Source organism: Mustela erminea, chromosome 4, assembly GCF_009829155.1.
Source record: "Mustela erminea isolate mMusErm1 chromosome 4, mMusErm1.Pri, whole genome shotgun sequence".
NCBI classification, from domain to species: Eukaryota; Metazoa; Chordata; class Mammalia; order Carnivora; family Mustelidae; genus Mustela; species Mustela erminea.
This window is the reverse complement of record NC_045617.1, coordinates 22173426-22189031: the sequence shown is the minus strand read 5'-3', so window position 1 is coordinate 22189031 and position 15606 is coordinate 22173426. Positions and strand designations below refer to the sequence as shown.

The following is a 15606-nucleotide window of genomic DNA, read 5'->3' as shown; positions in this document are numbered from 1 at the left end:
GCTAAAAGCAGAATGGTAAGGATGTAGAGCAACTGAACTCGTAAGTTGCTTGTAGAAAAATGGCACAGTTGGGGACGTGGGTGGTTTGGCTGATTAAGCCTCTGACTTTGGTTCAGATCATGATCTCAGGGTCCTGGGATCAGCCTGCACGGGGCTCTGCACTCAGCAGGGTGTCTGCTTCTCCCTCTGCCTCTGCTCCTGCCCTCTCCCTGACTTGTGCTTGCTCTCTCTCTCTCTCTCTTTCAAATCTAAAATCTAAAAAAATAAATACATAAATATAAAACGGCACAATCACTTGGAAAAACACTCTGGGACTTTCTTATAAAATAAAGAAATGCCAACTATATGACCTAGCCATTCCACTTCTATGTATTTACTCAGGAGAAATGAAAGCACATGTCCAAATAATGACTTCTACATGAATGGTCATAGCAGCTGTATTTGTAGCCAAAACCTGAAAACAACCCAAATGTCCATCAACAGATGAATGAATAGCAAACTCTTATCCACTGAAATAGTGTTTATACAATAAAAGAGCATTCAATAATAAAATGAACTAATTATGGAGGCACCTGGGTGACTCAGATTAAGCCTCTGCCTTCAGCCCAGGTCATGGTCTCAGGGTCCTGGGATCAAGCCCCACATTGGGCTCTCTGCTCAGCAGGGAGCCTGCTACCCCCCTCTCTCTGCCTGCCTCTCTGACTACTTGTGATCTCTCTGTCAAATAAATAAAATCTTAAAAAAAAAAAGAACTAATTATGGATGAAACAACTTGTGTGAATTTAAAAATCATTATGTTGAGCAAGAGGAGCCAAAGAAAAGACTATACACTACATTATTCCATTCATGTAAAGTTCAAGAAAAATGCAAGCTAACCTATAATGACAAAAAGTAGATTAGCGGTTGCCAAGGGTGAGGGTTAGGTTTGGTGGGGTTGGTGAAGTTGGTGGAAGGTGTAGGGAGAGGTGTAGGGATGCAGAAAATATAAAGGAAGACTAGGAAATCTGGGAGGATTCATTATCTTATGATAGTTTCAATAAAGTATCTGTAAGTCAAAACTTATCCAATTGTGTAATTATATGTCAATAATATTTAAATAAAGCTATCAAAAATCCATTTAATCAAATAGCATTTATTAACTACTTATTCCAATATAGTCAATACTCATATCACGCTATACAATGCTTATTTTCTACCTATAAACAAAAAAATAGATGATGTAAACTTAAAATAGTAATATTGGAGATCAACTTCAATGTACAAGAGGATATGGTTTTTCATAAAAATTTTTCTGGAAATATGCAAGCAAAAAATCTTAAGGACTAAAAAATCTTAAGGACTAACAAAATCGGACAGGCTCAGGTAGATCAGTGAGCTTTGCTATCCTCTGTCCACATATGAAAGTAAATACAGTAATCACCATGGAAAACTGGTAAGCGTACAACTTTTCCCACCCCATCACTTAAAATAATCCACACAACTATAAAACAGAAGATGAGTTGGATTACTAGAAATTTACAATTTGTCTATGTCAAAGTCAAATATTTTTCCACAGAAACCATTTCATATGGTGACAAAGTTCCAGACCAGTTCCCAAATCTTACTTAAGCAGTAGGGATTAATTAGCCTCTCCTTCTTCTGCATCACTGTTTTTCCCTCTACTGGATCACTGCCATCAACATAGAGACATGCTATAATTTCACTGTTTTGTAAAAAAGATCAAAAACAAAAACAGACCTCTCTTGGTCTCACTTCTCCCTCTAGCAACTTTAACCCCTCTCCCATTTCTCTGTGCTCCTTTATGGCAATATTCCTTGAGTTCTCGGATTCTCTCCACCAATTCTTACTTAAATCTATCCCATGCAGGCTTTCATTTCCAGCAGCGTACCAAACCACTCACCATGATCAGTGATCTGCTCTAATTCTCAGGCCTCTTCTCACTCAACCTATTAACTACATCTGACACAGGTGTTCACTCCTTGAAAATGCTTTTTAAATTGGGCTTTCTAGAAACCTCAACTCCTGGCTTGCTTCCTACCACCTTCTCATCTTCTGTACGTCTAAATCTTACTTACTAATACACATACTAAGTACTTCAGGCAGGCAGGACTTAGTCCCTAGACCTATTTTCTTATTTTTATTTACACTCACTTCATTAGTGATTTCATATTAAATTTTCTTAAAGTGAGATATATCTATATTTAACTTGAAGAATTTGTACAATTTACTGTCATCCCCAAATAAACTATAGATATAGCTACCATTATTTGCAGATGCAGCTATCTATAAAAACAGATTCAAATAGAAACAAAAATCTTAAGTAGAGTAAGTGACTTAATTTTCAATATGTCATCACCATCTTTCTTTAGTTTTACTTATAACTGATAGGGAGTTACTTTAAAATTAAAAATAAAGTTAAATTAATGAGTACCAAAACAAATAATTTAGTAGTCTAGTCATTTATTAAATTAGAAACACTTAAATATTACACTAAATATTTCATTAAAAACGTCAATCATGGCCTTATCTACAGTCCTAGTCCTGTGGGCCTATAACGTTAACAGTAACATCCTATATTAATATAGACTTGTTTCAAAAGCCCTTTTACAACAATCATCTCATTTTACCCTACAAAAGACTCCACAAGGATATTACAGTAAATACTGTTTTAACCAGCAGTTTCTGCTCCTAACATGACCTCTCACATAACAGTAAGACTTTAAATGAGTGAATTTAATGAATTTAAAATTAGTTGGAGAATCATAAATCCATCCCCACTACAAGGAATATATATTAAAATTCATGCTCAACGGATGGCAGGTCATTAATGTCATCCTTCTGTATTTAGTATAACATTACAAAAAGGAAATTTACATTTTCTTTTTAATGCTAATGAATGAAACTAAGTCCTTTATAGAAAAATCCGTAGAAACATGCTTTATTTCATTTACTTCCATGACTAGACTGACAATGAAAATATGATTTTTATGATATTAGCACTAAGATATAAGGTACATGAATGTTGGTTAGCTGCCTCTATTCCAATGAAAAAGATTTGCTTTAGCAAGCAAGAAGTAGAATGCATTTGTAATTGAGCACTCACTAGTAGCCCATGACTCCTTTCCTCCCTCCAAGATTTCCACCTCAGATGACATGGCACGTACTGCTTGCCAACTCCAAATCAAGTGTTAGAAGCATGGAGACTAAAACCAGGCTTTCCAAAGCATACCACCCTTCTCTTGAGGGCTCCATTCCAGACCTGAGGATTGAGGAGTCAGCACCTTCCCTTCTACAAACTATATGAAGTGTCTGTGTACACATTCTTACACAGTTCTACCTCCAAAACCTCCATTTCTGAAATGTTCCTTTCTGATTTAAACAGTCTATCCTACCTCTTCAATTCCTCATTATAAATTTTTAACCTTAGACGGTCCTTGTAATCCTTTCACAATCCTCTATTTTCAAAACCGTCAACTTTTTGGCTTTGCTTCCCCTCCCACCTCACTAGCATTTCAGATGCCTCGTCAAAGGAAAAGGGCCCCAGACCACAAGACCTTACCTTCTGGTCCCAAAAAACCGCCGTATCAGAATGTAACATATTATATACCTTCTGAGCACACCTTCAGCATTTCTCTTCTGGTTCTCCTTTTAATTCTTACCTTGTCAATACTAAGTCAGGAGTTTTGTTACACCCCATTCCTTCTACACTCTCTTCTTCATAAATCCATCTGTTTTCAAATCTTGAATTATCACCTCAAAATCACTTATAACATCCCTATAAATATTTAATCCTGTGCTATCAGTCTACCAGACAATACCACAAAATGTCTCATTAATCCAAATTCAACACATCCAAATTCAAAGTCATTTTCCATGACTCTTCAAAAAAGAAAGAAAATGTACTCATCCTTTGGACTTCTCTATTTCCGGTTAACAGCACCAAATCACTTAGAATATGAGATCACCTCTAAGATAAAGCCAAGTACTAGATTCCTTACTAATCAATTTGCTAATCCTTTGATTGTGTATGAATTATTGGCAAAAATAACTGCAAGCTCAAAGGAATATGATATAGTCATTTTCATTTAATTCCTTTGATGGTACACTAATTTGGAACAGGATTTTTACGCTGTGCATGGCTTAAACTCTGGAACCAATCTCCAACACATACCTCCATTTTTACAACCTAACAAGTAAATCAAAATAATTCCATTTTTCCCCTACATCTAGAGAAAGCTTGAGTCAGGCATAAGCATTACGAGAATGGGCAATTAAATTTTGGCTACTGCTGAAAGAATCTGCAGCTTAAAGCTTAGTCTGTACCTCATAAAAATTAGAACTACACCTTTTCACAGGGTTGTTGTCAGCCTGTATTATCACATATGCCTAGCACTGTGCCTAGCATATAATAAGGGCTCAAAAAAAATGGTACTACTGTTATTACTGATGTCACTATGAGGTCAGAAGCAAGAGAGCCAAACGGGAAGGCATTCTGTTCCTCCAGGCCACTGCTTAAAGCACACATTTGTTACAGTGTTATTTTGAATCAATCTATGTCTTACATTTTCTAAGGCAACTCTAATTTAGATGATTGTATTACAGTGGTTCTTTTAAACCTTTCAAAGTTCCTAAAGTTTCAACATTTTGTCATCTAAACTTCATCTTTCAGCCTGCCTTTCATCCCAGAAGTTAGCATAAAAATTTTTAGATGGTGTGATGCATACTTTTAGTTTCTGTGTTATGTAACAAAATCAAAAACTGTAGAAATACTTAAAATGTATACCTTAAATAAACACCTAAGGACTCCAGGCAGAGGAAGCCCCCGTCTATGCACTAATTTTTGTACTTTTCTTTTAAAAACTATTACATCTCATTTTACTTCATTCAGATCTGCTCCCCTCTCTCTCCCTAACAACCCTATTTAAAGTAGTGGCTCCTCCTATTACTTTCTGTATCTTTGCCCTGCTGTATTTTACTTCATAGCACTCACTGCCACTGATCATACCATATTGGTATTTGTTTATTGCCTACTTCACTCACTAGAATGCAAGCCCCATTTGAGCAAGGATTTTGTTTTTTTTCTCCACTGAATACCTAGCACTCAGCAGAATCTGGCACCTAACAGCTACTCAATAAATATAATATTAATTAACAGAGAGGACAAGACCCTCCTATGATGTATAATTTCATTTGGTTTCCTAGAATGCAGTAGATCAGATGTGACAATTTAGAGGGGGAAGCTACTAGAAGCAGGCATATAACATTGACAGTGAAATATTAAGAAAGTTCAAGGGCACTTAGGTGCCTCAGTCAGTTAAGCATCTGACTTGGCCTCAGGTCATGATCTCAGGGTCCTGGACTGAGCTCCAGGTAAAGTCCTTGTGGAGCTCTGCATAGAGCTCCCGTGCTCAAGGGGAAGTCTGCTGCTCCCTCTCCCTCTGCCTCTCTGCCCCATTCATGCTCTTCCTCTCTCCCAAATAAATAAATCTTTTTTTTTTTAAAGGAAGTTCAAAGTATCAAACATAACAATGTACGCCAGCATATCATAAGTGAAACAATATTCCCTATCAACATATCATTTCATCAAGTTTTTAAGGCGTACTTGTTACTTAGCTATCTCCCTCAGAACCAACTATGCCTCCTTTCTCAGAATTATCATTAAATCATAATATCTTCTTTCAAAACATTGTCCTAGGCAGCCTGGTCTCAAGCTAGTTAATTACCAAGGTGCTTGATTATAATTGAGCCTCATAGTTTATATCACAATTCAATATACCTAAGTTACCTAACTTTTTACATAGTGCTTTATAGTTCACAAACACCTTCTAAGGTATTTTTTTTTAAGATTTTATTTATTTATCAGAGAGAGAGAGAGGAGAGAGCGAGCACAGGCAGACAGAATGGCAGACAGAGGCAGAGGGAGAAGCAGGCTCCCCGCTGAGCAAAGAGCCCGATGTGGGACTCCATCCCAGAACGCTGGGATCATGACCTGAGCCGAAGGCAGCTGCTTAACCAACTGAGCCACCCAGGCGTCCCTTCTAAGGTATTTTTAATCCTTATAATAGCTCTTCCATGTGGTGGTTATCATACACATTTTACAAATTTTACAAATGATCAGAAGTAAAATGATCCAAGATAAAGGACTAAGAGAAAGGACTAAGAATTAAACCCAGTCTTCTGGTTTAGGTACGCCAATTCCTGATTAATCTCTGGGTAATTACAGGAGGAGATATAGATAACTGAATTTAATATCCATTAAACTAAAAATTGCAGTTTATCCAAGGAGAATTACTAGAGCATGGCTTGCCATATAAAAGAAAGGAAGCAACCTAAGCATCTAACGGGGGGGACAAATGAAATAAATTTTGGTATATTCATACAGTGGAATATTACACATTTTTTTTCCTATTTGGTTACTTCCAGGTTCCCCTCTGACATGTAAAACACTTGGAAGTCATTACTCTTCACTCACAGCAAAATAAAAGTTGAACAACTTGAAAAATAATGGACTTTTCCTAGATCTTGAGATACTGAGACCAGAGGACACTCACCCAAGAAACTAGAAAGAATGATACAGAGAATACAGATTAGCCAACAGAAGCAGAAGGTACAGAAGTCAGGAACTGAAATGAACATTTAAATGGTAACTTGAAGAAGTTGCTGGAGGCTGAATGTGGACTAGTTTGAAACTTTAAAACTCCTGGAGGTCTAGTTGGGGGGGGGGGGCTGATAACACTTTCCAAGGTTTTATGCCCCACAAGTTTCTCTAGTTAAAATCAAAGAAAAATCCCCTTCTGCTTCACTGGGGGAAAGGAAAAAATAACATTTCGAAACAAGTCCATAGAATTCTCCACAATAGCAAAGAAAAAAGACTTCATCAGAGCCTTATCCAACTTGGAGAAACGAAAACTACCCAATTCCTGCCCACCTTTGCCTTACTGACATACCTATAGTGTGGGGAAGAAAAGCTGAGAAGCACTGGTGGAGGTAATAATGCCTGAGAATTTTCCAAAACTAATGACAGAAGCCAAACTATAAATCCACAAAGCTCAGAAAATATCAAGCAAAGAGAAACACCAAAATGTCTATACCTAAGTATATAACATTCAAACTGAAGAAAACCAAAGAGAAAAACATTGAAAGAAATCAGGAAAAAAAAAAATGCTTTATCTATAGAGGAACAATGATAGGAATTATGTTGGACTTCTCATCCATAACCATGCAAACAAGAGTGGAGTAAAATATTTCAATAAAAAACCACCAACCTAGAATTTGTCATTGAGAAATTATCTCAAAAATGAAAAGAAATACTTTCTCAGCCAAATAAAAAATGAATTTGTCACCAATAGACCTGCTTTGCAAGAAAAATGTTCTCTAGAGAAAAGGAAAATGATATAGGTTAGCAACTCCAATCTGTATAAAGAAAGAGCTACACAGAAGAATAAATGAAGGACAGATTTAAAAAATATTTTATTCCTGAATCTAACAGGTAATTGTTGGTTCAAAGTGATAGTAGTCACAAAATTCCAGTTGATTATAGCATACGGATAAGCAAAATAAATGGCAGCACTGTTACGACAGATGGGAAAGAGAAATTGGGAATTCTCCATTATAAGAAATCTGCAATACCTGTGAAGTGGCAGGCAACCTCTAGGACAATAACTAAAAATATTCCAAAAAGAAGTATAATTGGTACTCTAAGAGAGGAGAGAACAAGGAACCATATAAAAAGCACAAATAAAACCAGAGAAGGCTGAAAAAGAGAAAAAAAAACTGTAATGAAAAGTTACAAAAATGATTGATATTAATCTGACTATATCAAAACCACTTTAGATATGAATGGTTCAAATACACCAATTAAAAGACAATTCCAGAGTGGATGAAAAAACCCAACTATGTGTTGCCTACAAGACACCACTTTAAATATAAAGATACAGATAGATGAAAAATAAATGGATAGAGACATGCTAAGACTAATCAAAAGAAAGCAGGAGTAGCTATATTAATTTCAGAGAAAGCAGACTTCTGAGCAGGAGGATTTTTCAGGGATAAAGAAGGGCATAACATAATCTAAACGGGTAAATTCATGAAGCAGAGGACATAACAGTCCTTAATGTGTAAACACCTAACAAGAGAGAACCAAAATATGTGAGGCAAAATCTGACAGAACTGCAAGGAGAAATAGATGAATTCATGATTATAGAGACTTCAACACCCCTCTATAAATAACTGACAGATCCAACAGGCAGAAAATTAGTAAGGATAGGGTTGAACTGAACAACACCATCAATCAACTGGATCTAATTGACATTTATACAGTATTTCACCCAACACCAGCAGAAACCACATTCTTCTCAAGTTCATATAGACCACTCACCCAAACCACATTCTGGGCCATAAAACACACCTTCCAAAATTTAAAAGAATACATATATCATATAATGTATGATCTCAGACTATAAACAATTAAAATAGAACGCATCAGCAGAAAGATAGCCAGTAAATCCCAAAATATTTGGAGATTAAACACCACACTTCTAAATAACACATGGGTCAAAGAAGACTTGAGAGATTTAAAAATATTTTGAAATAAGTGAAAATGAAAAATACCACTTATCAAAATGTGTGGAATCCATCAAAAGTAGTGCTTAGAGGGAAATTAATAGCCCTGAATGCGTACAGTAGGAAAGAAGATCTAAAATCAATAATCTTGGGTTCCATCTTAACAAACTACAGAAACAGCAAGCATAGGCAAAGAAATCAACAAAATTAAAAACAGGAAATCAACAGAGAAAACAAATGAAACCAAATGCTTTTTTAAAATATCAACAAAATTGATAAATTTCTAGCCGGACATTATGATGTATCACACAAAGCTTTAATTTGGTTTTTAGAATAAATAAGTACTAGTCTTCATCCTCAACTAAAATATAAAATGCTTCTCCTGTTCCTTTTTTCCTTAACCTTTCCACAATTTTCTAACATCATTTCTAGCACATGTATGTTACAAAATTTATCACAGCCCCCCCCAAAATATGACACATGTGAGACAATAGAGTCTTATTAAAAAGTGGAAAACAAAGACTTACTTTTGTAGCATAATCTGAAAAAATGAGAAAGTTCATATTTTTGGTAGAGAAATCAAATAAGTTAATCTACTGACATGCAAGCTTTTCTTTTTCCTTTTCAAATGAGTTAGTCAGTATAGAAACATTTACTTTAATTAGAATAGACCTGAGTAACGGTTACTCAAGGGGAAAGAATGGCAGAAAGCTCTAGCATTGTCAAACATACCCCAAATAAAGCACTGCTGCCAACATCACCTAATAGGTGTTAACCACACCCAACCTCCACCTCCTTAGAATTCCATTAGAACCAGTAGTTTAAGAAGTGGTACTTTACCAGCACGGGGCAGTTAGAGAAAAAATGGGATTTTAAAATCTGTGTTCAATTTTACTTTTATCATTTTTCTGAATACAAATTAATCTATGATAGGACTTGGCTGGTTGGCTGCTAAGTACCAGAAATACAATTCCAACTAGTTTATTTAAAAAAAAAAAAAAAGACAACTTATTACAAAAATATAGCAGTAGTAGTGGTATTACACTTGGGTGTCTCTTGGAACCCAATCTCAGGACCATGGACAGGTGACTATAGATAGCCAGGACTGTATCTGCTCTTGTTCTTTCTTCCAGATGCCCATTTACCTAGTTCACATGACAAGAAATACCACCACTAACAGTTTCTGGGTTTTGTATCTTCCAGTTTCAGTAGAGCAAAACCCTCTGGGCACTTAGAATTCAGGAAAAGCTCTGAGTGTCCTCCTGGCTTAGTGTAGGTGTATAGAACTGCACCTATAAACTACAGAAATGGGCAGAACTGTGACTCATCTCCCAGAGTGATCTTTTTAAAAGATGGATCTGGTCCAGTTGTTAACCTGATTAAAAACCCTTCCTGGCTTTCCCCAATACACTTACAATAAAATCCACAACCCTAATTGAAATAACTTATGTGGGCCTTACATGGTTGACCCCTGTTTACCTTTAACAACCTTATTACATTACGCCACAATCCCTCTTGCTCACTATATCGTTGAGTTTTATCTACTTTGGCCTTTTCTTAGCTCTTAGTGGAATCTAACAAGCTCTTTCCCACTTCAAAACTGTTGAATATGTATTGTTTGCATTCTCTTCCTTTTTCACATAGCTAACTTCCGCTAATTTTTCCTCAAAGCACCTTCCCTGACTCCCAAGGTAAATTTAGTTCCCTGTTCTTTTTCTTTATAGCATTCACCACAATTTCTAATTACAGACTCATGTATTTGTTCAGTATCTGTCTCTCTTACTATACTGTTAACTCCAAGAGAACTGAGACCTCTATTTTGCTCTCCATTATATACTTCTAGCACCCAGCTGGCCTTCAATAATTATGTGCTGAATGAATAATTGGTTTAGCCTAGGACAAGTGGTAACCACCACTAGACTGACCAATTACAGATGAGGGGAAGGGTAGCAGGCAGGCAGAATTACTGTTATCAAGTTATTAAAATGGTTGCTCCACATTAACTTACTGAGGAAAGGAAAGAGAAAGTGGTTTCCAGACAACCTGTGCTTCTGTTGAGCCAATAAACAACATGTTTATTTCAGTTAACCCTCTTCTTCCATTAAATTCTAATAGGATTATGATACCAATGAAATAAAGTAACAAATACAATGGTAGGTATACAGTGACTTATATATATAGCAAGCATGCAATGTTATTTTTTATCTACTTAGGAAAACATGTCACCTATTATTTTTTGTAATATTATTAACCTCCAAATAAGAAGTTAATTAAAAATCTGCAAAATACTCCAATGTGTATGACTAACATAGCTATGTTTCATAACCCCTTTTCTCACAGCATCCTGATCTTTCCACCTAAGGGAATTACTTACCTACTATTCTGTAGTAATTTACGTACCCACTCAAATATCTATTTAACTTACAGAACGAGTTCTAGAAACACAAAAATGAAGCAAAACAAAACAAAACCACCAACTAAGACAAAAAAAAACCTGTCTCTATTCTCAATGGATCCATGAACATACTTTCTCACTCTGCCTCCAACCCCACCACACTCATCCTCCGGCCATGCCCAAAGCTCCACAGCACCCAATGCAAGACGGTCAGATTTAACAAATAAAAATGCAGGATATCCCATACAGTATGTGGCAACCCTATTCTCAGGCCATATTTCATCACTTTACCTTCATAAACCCATTCCAAAACCCTAGTTCCAATATTTTTCCTTATAAAAAAAATTTCTCTGAAGATTCACTGGGTATGATCTTCCTCCAAAGTATAAATAAAATCTACCTTGACTTTATTTAACAGCTATCAGTAAAAAACAAAAGAATAGAACAAAGCAAATAGTCTTTGTTTCTTGGTGGAACCAGGAGTTAAAAAATTAAAAAAGAATAAAAATAAAAGCAGACAAAACAACCAACATTATAAAAAACTCCTTTAAAAACCCTAAAAAGTCTTGCTTCCAAGAACAGGCATGTGAGAAAAAGATTAAGACTATAATCTTTTCAGGGGTAGATCCAGAGAGAAGAAATTCCCTGAGAGGACGAAGTACAGAGGCAGTAATAGTAAAAAGGAAAAATCAGCTCTCATAAACAAGTGGTTACACTGAGCACTGAAATGCCTCTGAATTTTATTTGTAATTTTATTTGTAACTGAGATTATCTACTTCAACTTTTTCATTTTACAATCCAGAAAACCAAAGACCCTGAAAAGTCTTTAGCTCTTAGTGGAATCTAATGACTTATCAAACATCACACAGAAGACCCTAGCTCCTTCCAATTTCTCTCATTCTCTCACCTCTTGCCCCATATAATGGAAGGCTCACTGAACTGAGGAAGATCCTCCTCTTCACATCCACTGGGTATTAGAGAACAAGTTCCTAATAATGTTGTCATGTCTAACACAATAGAAATGTATTCTTAGAATTTCAAAGAAAATTCTGAATGGATTTTCTGAAAGAAAAAGTGTTGTACACAACTGTAGTTATTTTCAATATATTTATCCTAATTATTAGTAATATAATTCTCTAATATTATAAATCTTATAATTTAGGTATATTATGGGTTAAATTTGGTGGGCTGCCTGCAAATCTAACCACCAAGAATATTGTTTTTGAGGAAGTTCCCAATTCCAAACTATTTTACAAATTTTAAAATAAAAATCTAAATTAAAATAAAGATCTAAAAATACTAAATTAGGAAACAGCAATACACAAAGACTCAAAATTATAAACTGAATGTGATAAATTAAAAATTCAAAGATTCTTCACTTCATAAAAAGCTCTACCTCAGGGTCACTTATTTTTAAAACTTGGTATTCAGGCACATTTCTCACAGGAGATAATTAACATACATCATTTTAATAATATTTCACTGGAAAACTGAAGTAAGCAAAAAAGAACCAAAACATTTCTATACTTATCTAATTTAGGAAAAACAACAAAAAACCTTTAATGCATATTTTCATGAAGTGACCTAGAAGAGGTAAGAAAATTAATCATTTTATGAATGAAAGGTTGACAATCCCTCACATTATTGTATACAGATATTTAGTACTCTTCCAAAAAATGGGAATAAAGGAATTCTAATTGAGCAGGTAAAAAAAGTTCAAAGAAACTCCAAAGCATTTTTCTCTTTTCTCCTGAAAGAAAGCTGTATTTCATGATTTAAAATTTATTCATAAATGTGTTTTTAAAAATTTCTATTCAATCCACTAAATAAATGGATATTCTTCACTCATTCTATTTGTCTCATAACAACAAAAATGAGGCCCTACTATTTGCTAAACACTATGCTAGCCATTTTAGATTTTTGACAGTAAGATTCAGGATAGTTTCTGTCCTCAAGAATCTTAGAAAAACCTTTAATTAACTGTATTTACCCAAGTGAAAATTACAGCTGAATTTTAAGGTGATCATTTGAGAAAACATTAAAAATTTAATCAAATTCATTCTCAAAAAAAGAAGCTACACATTAGTAATTTTAAAGACGTTTGAATAAACTCATCATCTATATGAAGCTTCCCCACAAAGTAACCAAAAATACAGCTTTGGTAAAAGTTCTAATAATATATTTTAATAGTAACTTTTGCTATGAAAATTAACTGAGTTAATAATATTCCAATAAGGAGATCAAAAGTTACTATTACTATCTCTGTGATAATGAAAACCAAACACTTGGAAATGGATACCTTAAACTATTCTGAAAATGAAAAAAAAAAGTGTAATATAGTATTATACAACATTAATTCACTGCATCTGAATATGGAATTATTTATAAACCTAAACAAAACTCCATACCACACCTTACAAATGTAAGGTGTAAATGTATTTCGGATCATGTCATCTGTAAATTTTTCAATTAAAAAAGCCTTAATGTTTTTTAGGAAAAAAATTTTATTTTTACAAACTGAATTCAAGATTCTACTTGTTTATTATCAAGTCATATAACTTTTTTCATGAATATGAACTATATTCATAGTTATATCTACATATAGGTACTAACTACAATACCTATTAAATTTGCAATCATTAAAAACTCTTTATGGATGAGAAACATTTTTCAATTTATAGCCCTATATCTCCAAGGCAAAATTCAATATAAATCAGCCATTCTAACACGCCAGGTGATATTCTAATGACGTTTTTATCTTGTATTTTACCCTGAAATATTTTCATTATCCATCAGTTAAAATATCTAAAAATTTAAAAGCATTACAAAAACATCTTTATTGAATTTATGCATACTACTCAATGACATAAATGGGTAGTCTCCATTTACATATAAGGAAACCAAGGCACAGAGGTGTCCATTTTGTAAATTGCAAGGTCATTTCCTAACCAAGCACTGATTCTACACCATCAAGTTATAAGTGCGCCACTTCCAAACGCCGTAAAACAATTACTGTACCTTAAAACAACTGCCTCTGCAATGCCTATGTGCAATTCTGTTTTATCAAGAGGGTTATGGCAACAAGCTTAAAGGAGAAAAGCCAAAGGGGAGGTTCACAAGAAAAAAAAAAAAAAAAAAGGAAACACTTATTTTTGGCAGTGAATCATTTATTTTTAGGTAAGGAGAGGTAAACAGTTTTTAACACAAAAATCAAGTAACCAACAGTTGTTTCTTCCGTTTTCAAAAAAAGATTCCATCTTTCAGGTAGTTCGTGCAAAACTGGAGCCTGTCCATCCTTGGAGAGAGAAGTTAGAAAAAAAATAAGAAAAAAAATTCCACAACAAGTAATTAAATACATGGTATTGCAAAGAACTGAACGAAAAATAAAATTTAGAGAAATTTGCGAATGCTCATTATGGCAGTTGAAACCCCACCTTAAATGCCTTATTAAATGCTGCCTTTCATTCAACTGAAAGCTATGAATAGCAATAAAATATTACCGAAAGATAACAAAATACAAAACTTTTTTAATACAAAACTTGAGAAATTTTCTATCAAGTACTTTATTCAAATATTCGCCATAAATAAAAATACTTCGCTAACAGAAACTTAGAACATATGGGAAAAGCTGTGCCCGAGAGTTCAAAGACAGACTGCATTTATAATGACGAGATAGCACTATCAACAATTAGATGAAAGTTACCTATCGCACATATTGCATTTAAGACCATTAGATGGGTTGAATAACCAATAAACCAATTACCGCACAAGAAATAAGACTTCATACGTGAATCTTAACACCAAAGAAAAAAAATTAAATTTTCATCCAAAGCGCACCGTACACAGAAAGGGTCAGGATTAGACTGAGTCACATTAAAGTATCTAGTCTAGCTAGAGATTAGTTAATTAACCGACTGTAAAACAGGTTGTGAATGTTTAGGTCAGAGGTGCTTTCTTTTCATCATTATTCCAGTTCAGCACCCAAGCGCATGCAAGAGAAGGCGTCAGAGTACCGAAGCTAGGGGGCATGCTGTAGCAAGGGGAAAAGAAAAATGGGAAAGGTGCAATGGATGCTGCATAGTTGAATAATTATCTGGGTGGCACAATGGGCGAGTCCTGCCGACATCGGAGCTGAGTAAGCGGCTCCCTAACTCTGCTCGAGGCACTCCCCCATGACCACGCATCGGAGGCGACCTCCCCGCCTCGCCCCCTCTTCGGGGGAAGAAAGGGATCCCCGCACTCGCTTTACCTTTATGTCTGTAATATAAAGACGCGCGGCGCAAACACGCAAACGCACCAGCCGGCTTTACGGAGCCTCCCGCACGTAGCGCCAGCGGGGGCTTCTCTACCACCCGGTGCTGCAGCCGCCCCCAGAGCGAGCAGGCAAGGGGGTGCCCGGCCAGGGCAGGGGCGCTCAGACGGTGGCACCTCCAGGTGAGCCCCGCAGTCTCCCCCACCTAGAGCAGCCTCGGGCGGTCCCTGCAACCGAGACCCAGGCGCGCCGGCCGGCCGGCTGCCGTCTCCCCTCGGCAGCCCAGCCCGGCTGGCGGGTGGGCGGCCGGAGCTCCGGAAACCCGCGAATGGGGGTGGGGGCCGTCGCGGGGGAGGCGCGCCCATCCCCGTCACCTTTGCCGGGCAAGAGCGCCACA

General features: G+C 35.9%; 2 protein-coding genes across 6 annotated transcripts in view; both read right to left on the bottom strand.

Moving 5' to 3' along the window:
- WASF1 (WASP family member 1) overlaps window positions 1–15606 on the bottom strand; it is a 60123-nt gene that overhangs the window by 43943 nt on the left and 574 nt on the right. For 2 of the 5 annotated variants that reach the window (XM_032338815.1, XM_032338814.1), the window contains exon 2: window positions 11865–12019. The exons of the other annotated variants lie outside the window; for them this stretch is intronic. The gene's annotated coding sequence lies outside the window, so the exon portion shown is untranslated. The remainder of the gene's footprint in view (window positions 1–11864; window positions 12020–15606) is intronic. 5 annotated transcript variants of the gene reach the window in all.
- LOC116588119 (programmed cell death protein 7-like) lies at window positions 12139–15603 on the bottom strand. Its single transcript, XM_032338824.1, has 2 exons — window positions 15255–15603; window positions 12139–14252 (listed from the first exon to the last, which is right to left on the bottom strand). The coding sequence occupies exons 1-2, from the start codon at window positions 15572–15574 to the stop codon at window positions 14198–14200; spliced, it is 375 nt and encodes a 124-aa protein (XP_032194715.1). The 5' UTR covers window positions 15575–15603; the 3' UTR covers window positions 12139–14197.

Coding starts and splice junctions, on each gene's coding strand:
- LOC116588119 (XM_032338824.1), bottom strand. CDS start 15,574: ATGGGCGCGCCTCCCCCGCGACGGCCCCCACCCCCATTCGCGGGTTTC. Junction 14,253..15,254: donor AGGCTCCGTAAAGCCGGCTG/GTGCGTTTGCGT, acceptor TCTCTCTCCAAG/GATGGACAGGCTCCAGTTTT.